Here is a 20,459-nt window from a genome sequence, read left to right as displayed (position 1 = left end):
ACAACAATGTTTATCATAAATACAGATCAACTGCACTTGTACCAACCAAAGTCAGGTTTGTGTGTTTATTGTGCCTATAAATATTTTTTAGGCTGTATCACTTTGTTTCACACCCCAGCTGCTTTTTCGTATTAGGTTACTAGTAAACAGACACATAATTCAGACACACCTACCTCACAAATATTCAAATCCACACCTCTGCAAAATTAGATATCTTCAGGGCACCCTCCCCCGAATTCTGTACCCAATGACTAGCACCTATATAGTGTAGCCTGTCACTGGTGCTATATTCTTCTTGCCTGAGATACCCTTAATATACCTTCAAAAAAGAAGTCACTTCTCCCGTGAAATCTTACTAGAAACTTAACCGTTTGCATGCCAAATAACTGGAAAGAATTATCAACTTAAGAAAAAAAGTCCCAAATCAATACACAGCTTTTATTTCATCTTTGTACTCCTTACACAAACAAATGTAAGGAACATCACAAGTAACTGTGAGGAATCATTCGGCATCTTGCTGTTTCTATAGCTGGACAACTGTAAAAAGAAATAAAAACATCTATAAATCTCCATCAAAAGGCTTGCCCAGAAATGTCCTACCATAAAACATACTTAGATTCGTATTTAAAATGTGTGCACGTCCATTTCTTTTTCTGCCAAATTCACTGTTTTGGAATGCAATTCTTCATTTTCTGCCATTAGGACAGCTTAAGTCTTAGTAAAGTAAGATCCCCCCAACCAAATAAAGTAGTAATAAAATTTAGACACTACAAGAACCTACCTTAGATCTTATTCATCAGGCTGCTGAACTGTTCCTTTTTCAGAAACATAGATACCATCCAAAAATTTCCTGATATCCTTGTTTTTAACTGTTGTGGCTTGCTGAATTAAAGCAGCTATAAGAAATAAAACAATTACTTTACCAGCCAAATCCATCTTAAAACCTGACTATGTTGGGGAAATCTTTTAATTTCCATTAATTAAAAGGGCTCACCAAATGAACAGAATACCACATGTCCAACTACAATATTTAGACAAAATTTTATAGGCATAATAAACATACAAACCTGAATTTGATACAAGTTCAATGTCATTTCCTTCAAGAATCAACTCATCTTTCTGGGCCTGAGATACTGAACAAGCAACACCTAAAAGAAGAGAAGGTATTTGCATAGTGTCAACATAATATCAGATCTGCAGAGGAAATGTTTAATTTAAAAATATGTAAATCAAGCCCTGGCCAGTGTGGCTCAGCTGGCTGGCCATGAGTCCACAAATTGAAAGGTTGCAGATTCAGTTCCTGGTAGGGGTATGTACAAGAGGCAACCAATCAATGTTTCTCTCACATACTGATGTTTTTCTCCCTCCCTTCCTCTCCTCTCTGGAATCAATAAAAAGAAAAATAAATTCTTAAAAATATTTAAATCAAGTGGCAACTTATTCCATTAAAAATTCTACAGACAAAATAAAGCTTCTTGAGAGCAGTTTTGGTTTTACAGTTGATTTATCTGAGCCAAAATCTTGTTTGTATTCCTGCTTGAATCTCTCCCCGAGTAGTTAGATGCTGTGATTCAACTAAGAAGCATGAGAAGATGGTATTCAGCTAATGCATCTTAGCTGCATAAAGCTTGCATCGAGTTTTATTTCTACTGCATACAGGCTTACGGTCGTGAGTAAACAGTTTATTACTGAAGAGTCATTAAATTGGTACTAAAATCCCTTCTTCCCAACCCCGATGACACAAAAAAGCATTGAGAACACCAAGCTTCAAAACTTTCTGATGCTTCGGTTTTACCACTGCTCTAAGTGCATTTCAGTTTTGACTCTTTTAATGAGATGTTCCCAATTTTACAGATAAGTAAAATGAACTACACAGAAGTAATTTGCCCAGTAAATTTATTTGCCCATAGAGGTTGATACTGAGACGTGAGAACTGAACCTAGGCAGTCTATGCTGTTAACCACTACTCAAATGGTCTTTTAGGATTTCAGTTTACAGAGCTAGGTAAACACAGCTACTACGCCCTGCAAACTATTCCAATGTAAAAGCTTTCAAGAACTGCAATCGATGTAAGTATGATATAAAGCCTTAATTAGCAGTTATTAAATATAACCAAACAATTCTGAAATAAATGTGGTTTTATTTATAGCTACCCAAACACTAGTCTTTACAACTCGAAAAGAAAAAATGTGAACCATATCTGAGGGTATGCACATACCTGACCTCATCCGAACCCTGCGGATATATTTTTCGCCCAAGAAATTTCTGATTTCAACAAGAGAACCATTCTCCTGAATAACAACGTTGATGGGGAAGTGAGCGTACACAGACCTCATCTTGTAACGGAAGCCCTACATTAAGCAAACAATTAGCAATGCTTAGAAATCTGAAAGACAGAAATCCAATTTTTAAATTTTGTAAGATACTTATGTCATACTTAAAATTTTAAATCAACAATCCTCGCAGAGCACTCATTGTCAAGGTTTTACAATTGTCACCTGAATCAAGTCTTACGACACTTTTATACACAAACATGTTTCACTGTCCCCTCACTGGGCTGTAAAGCTCCATAAGAAACCACTATTTTTAAAAACTTTTTCTTCAATTAGTTTAGTCTCAATATTAATTTGTGTTGATCCAGGTGTGCAGCATAGTGGTCAGACAATCACATGCTTTAGAGTGGTCCCCCTGTATTTCCAGGACCCACCTGGCCCCACAGTTATTACAATATTATTGACCATATTAAGGAAGCATTATTTTACTACTTCCTATCCCCACAGTAGTAGATGTTAGCTCCTGTTCATGAGAACCTCGAAGTCAGTTGCCCTGGCATTAGACTAACGGTTACTGAGTTACTAAGGCAAGTCAGATGGCAAGAACTGAGGCTGTCAAGACAGGCCCCCGCCCTCAGGAACTGAGCTTGGGAGCAAGGGGAAACGTGACAAGATGGGCTTATGATGGTGTTAAGTGCATGTTGCCATTACCAGGTGTACTCTAGGACTGAGTTTTAATGGAAAAAAAATAGCATTTCAGCAAAGGCAGAAGCATAAATTTTATTTTAAAAGCTGGGGAAGGGGGTTTGGAGAGAGAAAACTGACATCAAGTATGCTTTTAGGAAAATGAACAAGGAGCTCAGACACTATACCTATCTTTTTCTGCCACTACAAGGGGCCTTGGTGGTGAGATGCATACCAACAAGAAATCAAAACCTACCTTATGTGTTAGATTTTCTATTAAAAAACCACAACCTTGAGGTCTGAATCTAATTTTGTGTGAAAAACACCATTGGCCTACTAACACCATCTGGTCTTTACTTGTGTGGATCACTCATTCTTAGACACCCAAGGATGCCTATCACACACACACTCGATAAGATCACCTTTTCCAGATTTAGAACTCAAGACCCTCAATAAATTACATGCACAATCTATTCTCTCCAGTAATTTATGCTGGAAAAAACCAGAAACCTCCCCTTCCCGAAGTTGTCCAGTCAGCCTGCTTACCAGTGTAACACCCTTGATCATGTTCTGTACGTGACTGCAGATCGTGCGCACAGTGGCCAGCTCCTTTCTATTTCCCCACCATTTGTCAACCCGGAGCTGTAACAGAACAAACGCTCTAGCAGATTCTTTCCAGTAACAAGTAGGCTTCTTAGAAAACAGTCCATTTATCCATAGAATGACTCTAGATTCTAACATTAGGCCTAATTAAAGCATATGCCTTTCAACTGTAAAGATGAAACCACATGCAAGGCCCTCAATAATTAAGAAACGTTACTACTATTCATCACAGGTACACCATTGCACAAAGGAACCACAACCCAGAAACACCCATTGTACCAAGTTGCATCAAACTTCCCTTTTAGAAAACTAAAATGCTAGGTTCAATAAAAATAAAGCCTACAGCATGGCTCAAGAATCTTACAGAACAATCACGAGTAAAATAAACCTAACCTGAAGAGTATTAAACCCTACCATTAATGACTACTAGCACAGAGCTTTATACTTCCCAATCCATTGGTTCTCCAACTTCGCCACGACACCAACACGGAAACTTGGCACAATTCTGGACACCAAATTTTAAGCTAAAACATTAAATCTCAATTCTGCCATTTTTAGAGCAGCCAAATGTGATGGTATTAAATCACACCTTCCAAACAAGCAACTAAGGGTTAAAAAAAAAAGCCCAATCCCAACTCACCCTCTTCTTTTTCTTTCCAAGAAGACTGAGTTCTACGTTGATGTGGTTGAAGTCCCTTCGCAGAGTACCTCTGGGGCCCTTCACAATAACTGTGCGCCCCTTCAGAGTGATGTCGACTAGGAGAGAGCACACTGGTAAGGCCTGGGAACGAGGTGCAGAGCGCGCAGTACAAACGTAAGAAAAAAGCAAACATCTAGTCTCCTACCATTCTCGGGGATGTCGACAGTCTGATTGCTGAGAATGGTCTTCATCCTACAACACAAACACTTGGGGTAAGATCGGGGCCGGACCTACAGTGACCGAACTACCCTATCAGAGTTCCACTCCTATAGGAGACCGGCAGGCAAACATCCCAGCGAGGTCACGGGTGGACCAACACGAAGACGGCTTCAGCTGCTTCCTGGCCTGCCAGGAGCAACTCCTAAGCGGCTGTTTCGAGGCCCAGCGCCACCCTGGGAACCCTTATCTGGGAGGCGCCATCAGGGGCGGGAGTAGGCCAAAAAGCCCGGGACAGAGCTCGAATCTCAGTGCCGCCGGATCCACCTGGGGCCTAACCGCTCCGAGGAACAACCAAGATAAAGCCTCCGCGCGCCAGATCGGCACCACTGGTTTTCCCCGCACTGATGGCTGCAGATTCCTAGACCCCACGGACTTCAGACATAACCTCACCTCGCAGTAGAAGTGGCAAAGAGAGGGCGTCTTTCGTCATCACGTTCTTGTAGCCGTAAGTGCCTTGCGTATGATGTCATGAGCACGCGACGCCAGTAGACTAAAACAACCAATCGCGAAGCAGCTTATAGTTCTATCGGGTCAAAGGTGGTTTCGGTACCCGTCATAAATCGCGAGACGGTTTGTCGCCCTGTCTATTCTTGGGAATTAGACCCTTACACGCTGTTGGAAAATAAGAGGGAGATGTCTCTACGCTGCGGGATTGTCGTCCGCACTGTGAAGCCCCGAGTGAGTGGTGGGATTTCAGGGTGCGGGCGAGAGGTGAGGGATTCCGAGCTGTTGAGTGCACCCAGTTTAATAAAGCCAGAACTTACTGAGCATTTACTTCTACCGAGACACTGTTCTAAAGTTTTTTCATGTAGTATCATGTAATTCTCCCGACATCCCTGTGTAGTAAAGTCTCTAGTACTGGTTTGTTTGTAGGTCCTCTGGCCAGCGCCGAGAGCTTTTCTGTTTACCAGTGATCTGTACCCTGCAAATCACTGATAAACAGCTTTGTAGGAGCACCGGGTCGAGCACTCCATTACTATTTTGTGTTGGATTCTTAATCTGTACCAGACGCACTCTGCACGCTGAGAACACACACCTGTGCCCAAAGTTTTCCCGGAGACAAGGGCAAGTGCTGTAGCAATCGCCCTTGTGCAGCACCAGTAGCAGAGGCTCGTTTTGAGTCATAGAAGGTTCTTTTGCGTTAGGTGTACTGACTCATGAATATTACAGTGTTTGGGCTATCTTGTCGCGTTTGTGTTTAGATCTAGAGGCCAATGGTTTCTTTTTTTTTTTTTTTAAAGATTTTATTTGTTTATCTTTAGGGGGAAGGGAAGGAGAGAGGGAGAGAAACATCAATGTATGGTTGCCTTTGTGCATCCCCTGCTGGGAACTGCCTGAGGGTGGTCAGTGTCCTGTGAGGGCTTCTGGTCTATGGTCAACAAATGTACAGTTGACTCCTGAACAACGTGGATCTGAACTGCAGAGGTCCTCTTACAGGGGCCTTTTTTTCAATAAGTACCTGTATTGTTTTCGATCTGCGTTTGCGAGTGGCTATAGGAAGGTAGGATTGTATGCGTCGCTCCAGGCCATTTTATATAGGGGACTGAGTATCCTCGGATTTTGGTACTCACAGGGGGAATGAGGATAGTGGGCTTAATTAAATAGGTTAAAATTATTTTAAACCTCACTAAATAAATGTCAAAATGAACTCTTTCTTTAGGTATTTGGAAAATATTTATGCAGTCCAGTCAGAGCAGTTAGTTCCTTGCCAGATAAAAAAAAGGAATTTTTACAGAATGGACCAGACCTTCAAGATTTTGTATCTGGTGAGCTTGCAGACAAGAGCACCTGGGATGAATATAAAGGAAACTTAAAACGCCAAAAAGGAGAAAGGTAATTGAAATTTTGAGATAATTTTAATGTCCCATTCCTTCATTGTGTGTTATTTTCAGATATAACCAAGCCCCTAGAGTGTATTTGTAATCAGACTTGTTAAACTTAGCTTAAACTCATTAGAAAAAAGTAATAGCAGACATAGGTAAGTAGCTGAAATAGGTGGAGTCCTTTTCTCTGTGCCCATCGTCAGTTTTCCTTCACCCTTCCTAGGACTTACCTGTCCTGCACTGCCACCTCCTATTTTTCTGTCCAGCATCCAATTTCTTCAGAAAGTGAAGTTTCTTACACTGCAACTGGGTGTTTATGATCTAACTTGTTACTTCTTGAAGTCTGTGTACATGCGACCTGTGGACGCTTTGCCTTCATATAAAAGAGTGGTGAGGGAATTTCATGCAGAGGACAAATTGTTTTGCTGGATACTTTACCCAACAACTTTTAGATCATAGTAGGTGGCAGTCCAGGGGAACCTGAGGATACAGTCTTCACTCCAGACTTTAGATTTTTCTCCACTTAATAATCATGATAAAATCTAGAATAGAAAGTAGAGCAGAATCTTTTTTGTGGAACCTCTCCTTATTCTGAACAAAAAATAGAATTTTGGGTCAGTATTTTTCTTTGGGAAATGAGACGTTCAAAACTTCCACATTCTTTTTTTTTATTATTAGGATGGTGTTACTTACTCCGTGCCTTTGCAAAAGATAGACATGAACATAGTGTCCTGTTAGACACAAATATCGGTGTTTTCTAAAGTTTAGCCTAAACTTGAATCTCTGTTCTTTGTCTTGTGGCAAGAATCATGAGTTAATCCAGGATTATGGGGGACAAAAAATAACTCTTCACTAGAAACTATAATAAATCGAAGTAACTTCAAAGATGTACGATTATTTGGGAATATGTTTGTTAATGGATAGTTTTGTTTTTCCTCAGGTTAAGATTACCTCCATGGCTAAAGACAGAGATTCCCATGGGGAAAAATTACAATAGACTGAAAAATACTTTACGGAATTTAAATCTCCATACAGTAAGTTGTCAAGGTGTTAAATATTTCTCTTATTCAAAAGCCATAAATTCTCTACATATGTGTAACTTAAAAATTAATAAAATACGTACCAATAGCAGCAAGGAAAATGAATAAAGATGTTTAGGATGCATTACTATTAGTAATGAAAATATAGGTAAAAATCATTTTCCCTGCAAAAGAAAAAAAAGTAACTGAATTTCTTAGCTTCTCATTTAACACTGGGGGAAAAAAAAAGATTCTTCTTGCAGCTTAGGAAATGAGGGGTTTTTTGTTCTATATTACTAGTTAAGAACATGCTTCCCTGGCTGATTAGCTCAGTTGGTTAGAGTGTTGTCGCCATATACCAAGGCTGCGGGTTGGATCCCTGGTCAGGGCACATACAAGAGGCAACCAACGAATGAATAAATAAGTGAAACAATAAATCAGTGTTTCTCCTTCTATGTCACTGTCTCTCTTTAAGGAAAAAAAAAAAAAAAAGCTAGGTGGCTCAGTCAGTTGGAGCAGCATCATGTGTACCAAAAGGTTGTGGGCTCCATCCCTGGTCAGGGCACGTATGGGAGGCAACTGATTGATATCTCTCTCCCCCCGCCCCTCTCTTTCTTTCTCTCTCTCTTCTCATCCCCCCCCCTTCTCTTTCTCTATCTCTCAAAACCAATAAAACAAGTCCTTAGGTGAGGATTTTAAAAAACATGCTTGTTGGAAAGAGTATATGTGAAATGTCATACACATAATCTCAAATGTTAACTCCACCACTTTAACTGTTTAAAGTATATCCTTTCAGGCCTTTTCTTTGCACATATAAATATATACATTCATACTGTTTCTAACTTAAAGATGGGGTCCTCAGATACATACAGTTTGGCAGCTTAACAGCATTGTTGAATAGTGAATTTCTTCATCAGTGTGCTGTAAAAGTCGACTGTGTAGAATGCCCGGTCATTTGTTCACTTGGTAAATATCTTTGGCCTGGTTGTATTCAGCTCCCTTTCCTCGCAGGTGTGTGAGGAGGCGCGCTGCCCCAATATTGGCGAGTGCTGGGGAGGCGGAGAGTACGCCACTGCCACAGCCACCATCATGGTAAGGCCAGTCTCAAGCACTATAGTCTTAGTCTAGAAACCGAAAGGAAGTGTTTTATGTCTTTCTCCTAAAAATGAGCATTAAATGCCTCTGATTTTTCATTAATAGGAATTTATGCAAAATATGTGAAAAATAAACCTGACAATAAACCAGCCTGTTGTGATCTCACTCTTCTCTGAATAAATCTGTTATTGAGTCTTTCATCTAACAGTTAATCATGTGCTGTCTTGAGCTATATCTCCTATTAATTTTTGGAAATGTTATTTACGGTCACTTAATTTTGAGCTGGGGTTCAGCTGATCTTGACTGAGCGAAGCTGGACTCCAGGAAGTAGGACGCGTTCAGATCTGCTCTGCAGAGCTTTATTCTCCTTGGAGCAGCAACTCTTCAAGGCATATCCTTAGCATGGAGAATGGATGGAGTACAAGAGGGCAACCCAACCATCTGTGCACATTTGGGGCTTCTGCTTGCTCATGCCTGCTATATTCTGTTGGCCAAAGTAAGTCATATGGCCAAGCCAAATATCAGTTGGGATAGAGACATAAGCTCATCTAGTGGGGAGGGGAGGCTGCAAGTTACGGGGCAAATGGTGACATGTAGAACCTTGATTTGGTGTCATAAGAATTTGGAATAACAGTGCAGTCCACCGCATTTATCCAGATGGGGATGAATATTGAGGTATTGGGCTTAAACCTAGATTGTGTGCAGCTGGAAGTTCTATTTGTGTGACAATGTCTGCCACACTGCTGAGTGGTACCGGCAGGAGGCTGTTTACATGAAGCGCTGAGGATTCTTATGAGAGAGCGCCTTCTGATAACTCAGAGCAAACCAGGGAGCTGATCCAAGTTGTACAACCTCAGTTCTCAAAGAAAGGAGTAATTGTGAACACACCATGATGGAAATCTCTGGTTTCACCCCTTACCTGGCCCCTTTCCCACTGTTGACTCGTTACTGATTCCTGGGGATAGTTTATTGTTTCAGTAAAACTCTGAGACTTTGGGCCTAGGCATTGTGCTGTGAGCCCCCTCCGAGAGAGTTAAATGTAAAGGGGGAGAGGAGCTTTCACCCCCAAACTATAGCCCCTACCTTGGTGCTTTGAAACTGTGGTGGCCCCAGAACATCTGCAGTGGCCATGCTTGTGGGGGCAGAACTTGGTAGTGACCTGTGGCAGCAGAAGCAGTGTTTTAGAGAAAGAGTGACACCTACAGAAAGCAGAGTATTGGCTTTTTATGTGTTTTCTGTTTCATCTATGTAACAAGAAACAGCTGTGCCTACTGTTTAATTCCTAGAGAGGTCTGTATACCGATAACATTAAATATTTTATTTTACAATCATTTTATTAATATTAAATAGGTACAAAAGAATCTTTATAATTTATCTGTAAGAATACCAGTACAGCAGACACCCTGATACCTCCAGTTTGAGAGCGGAACGTTAGCACTGTCTTCGAGCCCCTCGTTGATTCCATCCCCCTTTTCCCTTAATGCCATTCTTAACTCTGAGTCTATCATTTCCTTTTCTTCCTAGTTTTACAACATTACATTTGTATTTCTTAACTATATTGCTTAGCTTTGAATGTTTCACATTTCTTATAAACAGAATCAAGTTGTATTCATTCTTTGTAACTTTATTCTCACACTATAATACTCCTGAGGGTCATCTGCCTCCTTGATTTAAGTAGTAACATTTTTATTCTAGTTGATGGGTGACACATGTACAAGAGGTTGCAGGTTTTGTTCTGTTAAGACTGCAAGAAAGCCACCTCCACTGGATGCCAGTGAGCCCTACAGTACTGCCACGGCGATCGCAGAGTGGGGCCTGGATTATGTTGTCCTGACGTCTGTGGATCGAGATGGTTAGTGTGTCGTCATTACCTCTTCCAGAAATTGGCTCTCACTGACTTGTGACGTCATCTTGAGCAGTGGGCTCTCTTGTTTCTAGATTTGCCCGATGGAGGAGCTGAGCACTTTGCAAAGACTGTGTCACACTTAAAGGAAAGGTACATGGTTTCGGCATTTGCTTCTGTGTAATTTAAGGGCTTTTTTGATCAATATAAATTCTGTTTCTTTAAGATCTCAAAGCAATGGTTATTAACCTTTTGTGTGGTATTATGAACCTCCTCTGATAATCTACTGGAAATTATGTGTCTTTTTCTCCAGAAAAAGCATATGTTAACATACAGGTACATAGTTGCAGAAATTTTAGAGATTCGGGGGCACAGACTTATCTGTGGACCTTTGGTCCATAAAATCCGTACGTCATATTTCAGTGCTAGTCTAAACTTTGAGTTTAAACTTTTCAAAGAAGTATAAAACTAAAAAAAAGTATAAAACTTCAGCCTTCCTTGCGCTGATTTTGAGTAAATCATCATCTAGAAGGAATAAGGATGAGATAAGCTCCTACATTGTAAAAATACATAAGACTCGATACAGATTTTATCTATATGCATATGACCTTGGGATTTTACCCATAATCTACATTTTTATTATTTTAATCTCATCTATTTAAAAAGCTTTAAAAAAGAAGTTATGCTTAATTCCTATAGCTCAGTGCTAGTCTAGCACCTACACACTTAGTAAATGGTTTTTTTCAATGATTCCTGCAATATTTTCTATTTAATTTTTTATAGTTAATTTTAAAAAGTTTGTTTGCAACCTACTGAATTGATTTCACAAATTACTAATGGGTCTCACCTTGCAGTTAGCAAATGGTAAATTTGTTACAGCAGGTGTTCTTTCAACATCTTTCATACCCACAAGAGGGCAGATACAGATACATAGATGTGTAGGTATAACTGTTCTCTTGGGAAACACTGCAGAAACTTTGCACTGGTTTTGTGTAAAATTTGTCAGCTGTCTCCATCATTTCTACTGCTGTCACAGAAAGTAGCTCCATGAACTAGTTCATATTTTACTGCTTGCATGCATAGGTAGATCCGATGTAAGTAGGACGATTAATACTTTGCTTGTATTTCATTTAAGCAAAGCTTTTGGCTCAGTAACTCAGAACAGTTTTTAAAACCTATAGCACTTGTGAAATATTTGCCTAGAGGCAAATAGTCACTGTTTGATGAATTTTTAAAGAAATCAAAATTAAAGCATTCAAATAATGTTTACATTCACACAGAAATGTCCCAATTTATTTTCTAAAAAATAAATATTTTATATTTAACATTTTGATATTTATATCTTGATTGATAAAAATTATTTTTAAGACCTCAGTAAAATGTAAACATCTACATAATCTCAAAATGTATTGTTATTGCATGCAGCTGTGTTTTAACCACTATGTAAACATTATCTGATGCTCTGGATCTGCTTTTTTTCTTGCACCAGTTCAAACGTAAACATTTCTGTGTGCATGCTTTTCTTGGTGCGGTTCTAAATAGAGATTATTGTATTGAAACTGATGCAGAAGGAGTAGGATGATTTCTCTGATAAGCAGCGGTTGTGTCAGTTCTTTTCCTCCGTTTGATACTTACCTTTTCTCCCCTTAGGAATCCAAAAATTCTTGTGGAATGTCTCACCCCGGACTTCCGAGGAGATCTGAAAGCAGTGGAAAAAGTCGCTCTGTCAGGATTAGATGTGTACGCACATAACGTGGAAACAGTCCCAGAATTACAGAGGTGCCTAACGTGTAAAGTAATGTTGGGACGTTTTTCAAAGGAGAACTTCGGAATTTACTTTTATAAAGTAAATGTAAAACAGTGTACATGTGTCTGTTACAGAAAATTCGGAAAATAGGGCCAACAAAAAGAATGTGATTATCTCCCACAATATTTCTGCCCAGTAATATTAATTTCTAACATCGCAGTGTGTATATACTTAGATATTTATTTACACATGTGTGTTGTATTACACACACATAATGAGCATCTTTTTTTCTTGTTTTAATAGTATATTACAAGGGCCAATGATTTATTTTTTCAAAGGAAAGAGTTTGAAAAAATTACATAAGAGCAATTACTTTGTAATTCTTAAGGAAAAAAAAGACCTTTAAAATGCATTTGGCTTTAAGATACGCAATAAATGATGCGAAAGAAAAACTAATATTGTTCAGATGTATTTTAAATCTCTTTTAGAAAGTAGATACTAACTATGTTTCCTTATTTTCCCTAAAAATATTAATATTTAGGAATAATTATAATTCCACATTAATTACTGTTCATATTTCAAAAAAATAAAAATTATATTAGCCTTTAGGCAAGATTAATACATTCACTTTTATTAACTTTAGTAAAGTATTTGACAGTGGTTTTAGCTTCTAGATGTTATACTTTGTTACAGAACTTGAAAGAAGTATGATAAAAGATTATCATTTCCTCTTAGTCATAACCATTAGGGGGCATAACCTAAGTTCAGTGGAGAAAGACTTTCAGAATGTACAGACTTTCTGTATTCTCAGTCTTGTAGTTATTTTTAAACTCCTAAATTGGTTTTCTCTCTTTTCTATGAAATAACCACCACAACAAATGAGTTATGCAAAGTAAAGGTGCATTTGTATTCAAATGAATGCTCGTTTAACAGCACAACTCTGTATCCTCTGGGCCCTGTCCCCATTTATGCTGTCGTGGTTTGACCCCTGTTGAAGTCTGGCACGTGGCCTGTTCCAACCCTGTCACATGTCTCAGGATACCACCACCAGTGGGTGCCAGTTTCCCTGCTCTGGCTTAAGAAACATTATCCTTTCCAGTGAAAATTCCAGAATCATGCCTTTCTTTTTGCCTAAGAGATGTCAATGTTGTGTTCTCACCAGCAGGGGGCAGCTGAGTCTTTAGAAAAGAAATGATCATAAAAGTTTCAGACCTGAAATGTGGGTTTTAGGTTAAACAGTTTTTTCTTTGTTCAGTACCGAGATTTTCTTCCACTCTTTTTCCCTTCTTTTCTTGAATACCCCTTACAATCACTCATTCTCAGCTTCAGAATTCTGCCTTCTCTGTGAATACTTCGTAGATTGAATTACTTTTATTTTCATTTTTTCTGCCCCAGGTTTAAAAAGCCTTCAAAGTCCACAGCTAGGACTCCAGTGAAGCTTTTTTTGTGTCCTATGGTAACAATTAGACATTTGTGCACAGTCTACCACTGAGCCACGTGATGTGGTAGAGTGTCCAGAGTGTACTTTTCTGGTCTTTCATGTTGCTGACATAGTTCTGTGCTTAGCCAAGCTCATGGTCGTTCTTGCTGACAACAGCCCTGCTGTTTTCAAGGAAAGTTCGTGATCCCAGGGCCAATTTCGACCAGTCTCTACGTGTACTGAAGCACGCCAAGGAGGTGCGGCCTGACGTGATTTCTAAAACGTCTATAATGTTGGGTTTGGGCGAGAATGACGAGCAAGTGTACGCAACAATGAAAGGTAAAGAAATTGACAAGTGAGAACTCCCGTTACGTTTGAGTAATAGCAGGAACCCACTTGGAAGGCCCTCTTGTGCTTCCTGCACAGTCGCAGTGAAAGTGCTGTCAACATAAGAAACGTTCAAACCTGTAGAGAATTTTTGTGAGTCTACTTGGGCCAAACTGACAACAACTGCTAGGAAGCAAAATCTAAATGGACTGAGAAATGCTCCGGAGAATTGCAGTTTAGCACCTTACTTTACACATTACAGTCAAGGGGGCCATTAGGAGGTTACAGGAAATCCAGTGGTGATACATTAGGGAGGCCGGAGAAAGCAAAGCAAAGGAAACCTCTGGGATTGGATAAAAAGTTAAATGATAGAGACACTTGTACACAGGTGGGTACAGGATAGTTCATAGTCAATTAACATGGTAACAATAAGAATGAGGGGCGTTGTGGCCCCCCTGGTGCAGTGTTTGTACTTTGAAGGTCAATTCAGCATTCCAAAGATACGTTATCAGATGCAAAAAAAACTGCAGACAGGCTTAGTTAAGGTAAAGATTGACCTTTGTTAGGGCCTAATACTGGCCTAGGATGTGACTACCCTCCATGATCTACTCTTAGAAACTTTTAATTTCAGACTTTCCCATGTGGTCACTTTGAAGGCTGTCACACAGGCCTCCCCCAAACTTGTCAGGCTTCACATGTGGTCCCTCTTCCACAGTGCCAATAAGAACAACGTACGGTGGGTGTGTGGTAATAAACAGTAACATAAAAAGGAAAGGAAGTGTATAGCGTTAGAACTTTGGGGAATGATACACAGGGAGCTAGGATATGAAATTTGTATCCCATTTTTCTTCCTACCCTTTTATCAAGTAAAAACATGCTGCTGACCACTTGTTCAGTCGTAGAACAATTTTTGAGAGCCATCCAGGTACCAGGAGCTCTGGTTGGCACTGGCAGTTCAAAGACGAAGAGGATGGTTTCAGCCTTTGAGGAGGAACTTACATGTAACCCAGTCACACAATGTCATGTGTTGGACTTTGCGCATTGTACTTCCATGACCTTTTTGCTTTGTGATTCTTGGGGTTTTTGAAACTTTAAATGTAAAAGTTTTTGTTTTACCTGAAAGTCTGTGGCCATCTCACAGCTGTTTATTTTTTACAAAGAGTAGTAAGTTCAAACAGTAACTAAAACGTTCTCTTTACCACAATGCATAGTTTTACTAGAAAGATTTTGATGTCAGATCACATCATCCACCCAAGCACAACTTACACATTTAGCAGAAGGCCAGTGCAACACCTCTGGTGTATAATATGGGGGTTTTCAGGCCTTCGATACACTGCTCCCTGTATCCTTTCTGCCTGACAGACACCCTCTCTAGACGCTCTCTACCCCTCTTCTCGCATGTGGGCCACAGTACTGGAGTGGTCCGTCCTTCTGTCAGCCCCCCGTGGTCCTAATCATTCCTGCGTTTTCAGGCCTTACCGTGTTTCCCAGGTGTAAATGAGTGGATGAGTATAGTCTTGCTTATACATTCAGATTTTAGGCCAGAATAAAGTTCATACTGTTCTGAAATAAAATTATGTTCTGGAAAATCATGCTTAAACCTACACTTTTGGCATCGTAGAAACACCTGCTGATGTGTGCTCTTTTCCTCTAGCTCTTCGTGAGGCGGACGTGGACTGTCTGACTCTAGGGCAGTATATGCAGCCAACGAAGCGCCACCTGAAGGTACAGCTGCTGTGAATTACCGAGTGTCTGTCGCTCGTTTGAGTTAAATCTTTATTGTCCACAGGTAAAATTAAAAAGCTGGTGGCTTTTTAGTGATGTGTTCCATGTATATTTCCAAGTCCAGGTTCCATTTTATTATCTGCATAAAGCAGCTACACTGGAATTTATTTGCTGTTCCCAAAGTTATATGACTTGACTTGAATGATGGACCAACAAAAAATGTTTAAAGTTTGGGAAATTACATTCACTCCCGATTGGTAATCTTGTGATTTGTTTTAGAGTTATATGAGGGCCAGGATGAAGTAAGAAAGTCAGTCTTCCTATTTTTTATTGGACCTTTATTCATTCATACAAGAAGCTTTTGTTTGAGTAGTGACCATGCGCCAGGCACAATGCTGAGCAGAGGGTACCAGATGAGTAAGACACAGTCTGGTCCTCAAGAATGTTACAGGAGCAACCGATTCTTCATTATGCTTGTTAGTCAATAAAGTTGTGATACAGATAATACAAAGCTTCTAAATAATCTCTTTTTCTTTCTCTGGCCTTTGGAATAGCTAATGCAAAATTGGTATGTCCCTCCCCCCTTCCCTAATTCCTGTCATGTTCTGATAGAGTGGCCAGCGGGTAACCGCAGACAGGTTGTCAGTAAAGAGGGAGGAGAAGAAACCTGGGCGCGCCTGGATACATTAGGAAGTTAAAACTACCCTCATTGCATGAATATCAACTTTTTATAGAAGGAAAATGATTTATGGGAGTTCTGGAATCAATTAATTCTTTAAATATAGGTTGAAGAATACATTACTCCTGAAAAGTTCAAATACTGGGAAAAAGTAGGAAATGAACTTGGATTTCATTATACTGCAAGTGGCCCTCTGGTGCGTTCCTCATATAAAGCAGGTGAGTTAGACTGGGGGGGGTGGTTTTAGGTAGACCATAACTTTCCACATTAAAACTGTAATAGCTGTGGATATCTTTTGTGAAAAAAAAAAGAAAGGGGAAGGGCACTGGGGACATCCCTGGGAGATTTGCTCCATAAGGGTCACATTGGGGGGAAAATTGCTTAAGTCTAGTTTGTTCCTTAAATGAGAATCGTTCCCTACTTTAATAGCTGAGCTGTTGTGGTGAGAGCAGAAGTCGGTCTTTGTGTGGATTTTAGTAGTAGGTTATTCAGAAATGACAAAGATCAGTGACGCATATAACATCGTTTTCTTGCCCTGGCTAGAGCGGCTCAGTGGATTCAGTACTGGCCTGCTAGTGACCAAAGGGTCACCCGGCTCGAGTCGCAGTCAGGGCACATGCCTGGGTTGCAGGCCAGGTCCCCTGTGGGGGGCACGTGAGTGCCACCCAGACATTGATGTTTCCCTCTCTTTCTCTAACCTGCCCCCTCTCTAAAAGTAAATAAATAAAATCTTTGAAAAACAACAAAGAGAGAAAAGGGAATTAGACTTAAAAAAAATAACAGTTTTCTGGAACATGTACAGTCATTTAACTGTGATGCAGCTTCATCTCCAAACTCCGAATTTGAATCCAAACCCTGAAAAGTATTAAATATCTATTTGACAGCATTGCTGCTTGCAATATTCTGTGTTTTCCCTCCAAGAAGCAACAAAAAAGTGTATAGGATTATTTTCCTTACAGAAATCTTCAGTGTTTTTACTAGCTTTGGTGCAATTTTCACCTCGATAATTTCAGCTTATTTTAATTAGTAGTTTGAGCTCATGAAAATAAAAGCCTTTTCCAAGAGATTAAAAATCATGTAATAGTGGCCATTAAAAGATCTGTGAGAAAATAACTGAAAATTGAATTTAATCCAAAAAAATCTTTACAGTGTTTTCCCTGTCACTTAGACTTGATTACAATTTTTTGAAGAATAAATCAGTTATTTTTTAGGCATGTCTAAGCTGTGTTATTATAACTAATGATCGTTTAAATGACTTATATGTCAGGGTCTAAATCATAGATATGCTTAAATTAGCATAGATTTTATTTATAAAAATTAATGGTCAAGTATTAGTAATATTTAGTGTGTGCCTATAAAAAAATTTAATGAAGCAACAATAGTTTATCGTAGTCAGAAAACCTGAGAATTGGATTCAACACTGACCGGCTGACAAGGCGTGGGGACTTTGGAAACCAATCATTATAAGTGGTTTATTCTTCTCAGTGCTGCTGGGAAGGTAAAACTAAGTACAGAAAATAGATAAAGCATCAGTTTCCCAGAGTGCTTAAAGAAGAGTACTATCATTTGAAAGGAGTTTTATTTTTTTTTGTGGGATTTTTTTTTTGAGAAAGTTTCTAACATTTATAAGGAAGTGAATTATGGACATTTTAATGGTTTTCTTTGAGGTACCAGTAAAATGTCCGATTCTAGTAGTAGAGCATTAGATTCAGATGATGAGTTACAATCTGATCATGAAAACGTTGGTTTTGCTCCTATCAGAATTAGGAGCCGCATGGGTTATTTTCTCCATTACTTGGCTAGGTTATGAGCCTTGGAATTCTTGGTGATTGTGTATGGATAGGATACTTGCAGTTCTACTCGTGTCTAGATGACAAACAGAAGTCAATCAGACTCCTCATAAAACCAGACCTGCAGTGCTGAGCTCTGCCAATAAGCACTGAGCTGTGCTGTGACAGTGAGTGACTAAATGGAGCCCTAATGACCTGAGAAGTGACCCTGTCCCCTCTAACCAGCTAACTGATTGCACGGGCACAGCTGAGGGGGAGGAGAGAAAGCCCACTATAAACGAAGAGCTCTTGCTTCCCTGGAGGGGAGTAAACTAGCGATTCCATCAGATGAGTCTGCTCAGCTGCGACGAATCAGATGAGTCCGCTCAGCTGCGACGAGGTCTGTTTTGTAAACATCAGATCCAGGCTAACAATGGAGCAGACCTGCTCTCTGAAATGAACTGTGCCAGCAGCAGTACTTTGGTCAGTGATGGACTAGATGGCGCACATAGTGTGGAATAAACGTACAGAAGCAGAGCCAGAGATGCTGTAGGGTCACCCGTTATAATACTGAGTTACTAGGAAGAATACTGTGATGATAAAACAGCATTTTTTAAAAGAGTAATGGCCAATCATTGTTGGGGAAAGAACCAGTGATGTAGGGGGTATTGTTACCATTGAAATGGAGGGGAGAAATGCCAATAAACAGAAAAATGTTTAAAGAAAAACACTGAAGCATAATTATTCTGAAATTGACTTTAAGTTGATATTACTGTATTTTCATTTTTCCTAAATAGGTGAATTTTTCCTGAAAAATTTAGTGGCTAACAGAAAAACAAAAGCCCTCTAACTCTTAACAAGACATTCAAGATCACAGGAGCTTTTAAAACCTGATTCCATTTGCTACCTGAGGTGGGGACTGAATGCCTGTACTTCACTGGATGAACCCAGTCTTTTGTTTCAAGAGAAATGTCAATAAGCTGTGCATATTTAATGATAGTTATTTATTTGTCTTTTAGCATGTCTTTTTGTCCCAGTAAACAATTGTTTGCTACAGTGTAATCATAAAACATCTTTGTAAGAGTTTACTGTTATAGTATAATTTTAAAAGTACATAAAAAAACTTCTAGGAAACTTTAATCCTGTTACCTGTGCATCATTTCATTTCTGATAAATGACATACTGTGAGAAAACCAGTATAGATTGAGGCTATGATCAGATTATTAGTAATTAGCATGTGTTCTTTATATAATAGTACTACGTCATCATTGGAGTAATTTAGAAAGGCTTAGGAGTGCCAGTGCCGGTTTTCACAGTCATACGACTACTTTAGGCTTGCAGAAGAGCTGTGCCCTGATTACTGGAGGAGCTCAGTGAAGCCAAGACCGCAACGCTGTCCACGACAGGGAAGTGTAACCTAAGAGCAGTGTGTGACGTCTGCACGCACTGCCCTCTTAGTCCTCACATCACTCTGGTGAGGCCGTTGTAGATGGAATAGCAGTGGCCCGAGGCAGACTGCTCCATCTCACAAAGGAAATGTTTAGGTGGCTGTACTGTAAAATATGTCAAGTGGAGAGCCAGGTCTGTTTTGAATTTTTAAACATTCACTAGGATGTTTTATAAAAGTAAGGCATAACTTTGAAAATTAGTTAAATTTTAATCTAACTCACGGGTCAGATGTACTTTGATTCACTTTCAAATGTAAGCATCTCTGAAATGATTCTCTTTAAAATCTATTCTTTGACTGGAATAACAGATTAGAATATGATGTTTCCTAATTTTGCACAATGGAGGCAAATGGTAATGAAACATTTTAGCAGAAGAATACTTTGTCAAATGAAATTTTCATGAAATCCCAATGTAAAATAATTAAAATGGCACTTTATTAGCACAATGTAAATTTCAGATTGGTGACAACTATATAGTAGTGGCTGAAAATAAAACCGTTTTGATACAAATGTGAAACTGGGGGTCATTTGCAGTCTTTTGTCAGCCTCAGCAGTCTACTTACTCCTTTGTTTTACTTTGGTTACACAGTAGTGAGGGAAATCCTGACTGACACAGGATAGTAGTAGTAAATAATAATAATAATAGTAAACTATAACAAGTTTTAGAACACTTCATCTTGCAATCTCAGGATGCTCTCCAGTTAAACATAATCTGAAAACTTGAAAGAGGAATAGCAGGAAGTGTTTGTTTCAAAGCGGAATCACAAATAGTCTTCTGGATTTGTTACTCATTCATTGCGTAACTGACCACCATACGGTGACCAGAATATGTGACCAAACGCCTGAGTCTTGCTCGAGATTTGCGTGTGGCGAACACGTGCTGTAGAGGTATACACCCTTGCACAGCTGTACAAGAATGGACGAGCTTGGATTTTTTAAAGGCCAGGGCAGAGCTCTGACCTTCCCAAACAATGATGCATTAATTAGGAGCACACTCAAATGCACAAACGTGGCAAGAGGTTTCTACCAAAATTCTTGATTGGGCAGCACAAGTTAATGCATCAGTGGTCTCCGATGTAATGGAC

The 20,459-nt window shown here is 39.4% G+C and overlaps 2 protein-coding genes across 3 annotated transcripts; one reads left to right on the top strand and one right to left on the bottom strand.

The window, feature by feature from the left end:
• Positions 1-424: 424 nt before the first annotated feature.
• On the bottom strand, positions 425-4,515 carry RPL9 (ribosomal protein L9). The gene is made up of 7 exons (XM_037138018.2): positions 4,406-4,515; positions 4,201-4,316; positions 3,504-3,599; positions 2,219-2,351; positions 1,068-1,148; positions 782-896; positions 425-537 (listed from the first exon to the last, which is right to left on the bottom strand). Exons 1-6 carry the CDS (start codon positions 4,449-4,451, stop codon positions 790-792), a joined length of 579 nt encoding a protein of 192 aa, XP_036993913.1. The 5' UTR covers positions 4,452-4,515; the 3' UTR covers positions 425-537; positions 782-789.
• Positions 4,516-5,024: 509 nt separating this feature from the next.
• LIAS (lipoic acid synthetase) lies at positions 5,025-19,891 on the top strand. Of its 2 annotated transcripts, XM_037138020.2 has the most exons (11): positions 5,025-5,157; positions 6,140-6,312; positions 7,243-7,336; positions 8,333-8,413; positions 10,112-10,268; positions 10,355-10,412; positions 11,910-12,038; positions 13,620-13,765; positions 15,408-15,478; positions 16,264-16,375; positions 18,724-19,891. In XM_037138020.2, the coding sequence occupies exons 1-11, from the start codon at positions 5,113-5,115 to the stop codon at positions 18,774-18,776; spliced, it is 1,119 nt and encodes a 372-aa protein (XP_036993915.2). In that variant the 5' UTR covers positions 5,025-5,112; the 3' UTR covers positions 18,777-19,891. The 2 variants fall into 2 exon arrangements, with proteins under 2 accessions (XP_036993915.2, XP_036993917.2); XM_037138022.2 differs by lacking the exons at positions 7,243-7,336; positions 10,112-10,268; positions 10,355-10,412.
• Positions 19,892-20,459: the final 568 nt, after the last annotated feature.

This window comes from Artibeus jamaicensis, unplaced genomic scaffold (assembly GCF_021234435.1).
Source record: "Artibeus jamaicensis isolate MK-2021 breed Jamaican fruit bat unplaced genomic scaffold, CSHL_Jam_final contig_76, whole genome shotgun sequence".
Classification (NCBI taxonomy): domain Eukaryota; kingdom Metazoa; phylum Chordata; class Mammalia; order Chiroptera; family Phyllostomidae; genus Artibeus; species Artibeus jamaicensis.
The sequence above is the reverse complement of the archived record's forward strand: the minus strand, read 5'-3'. Positions and strand labels throughout refer to the sequence as shown.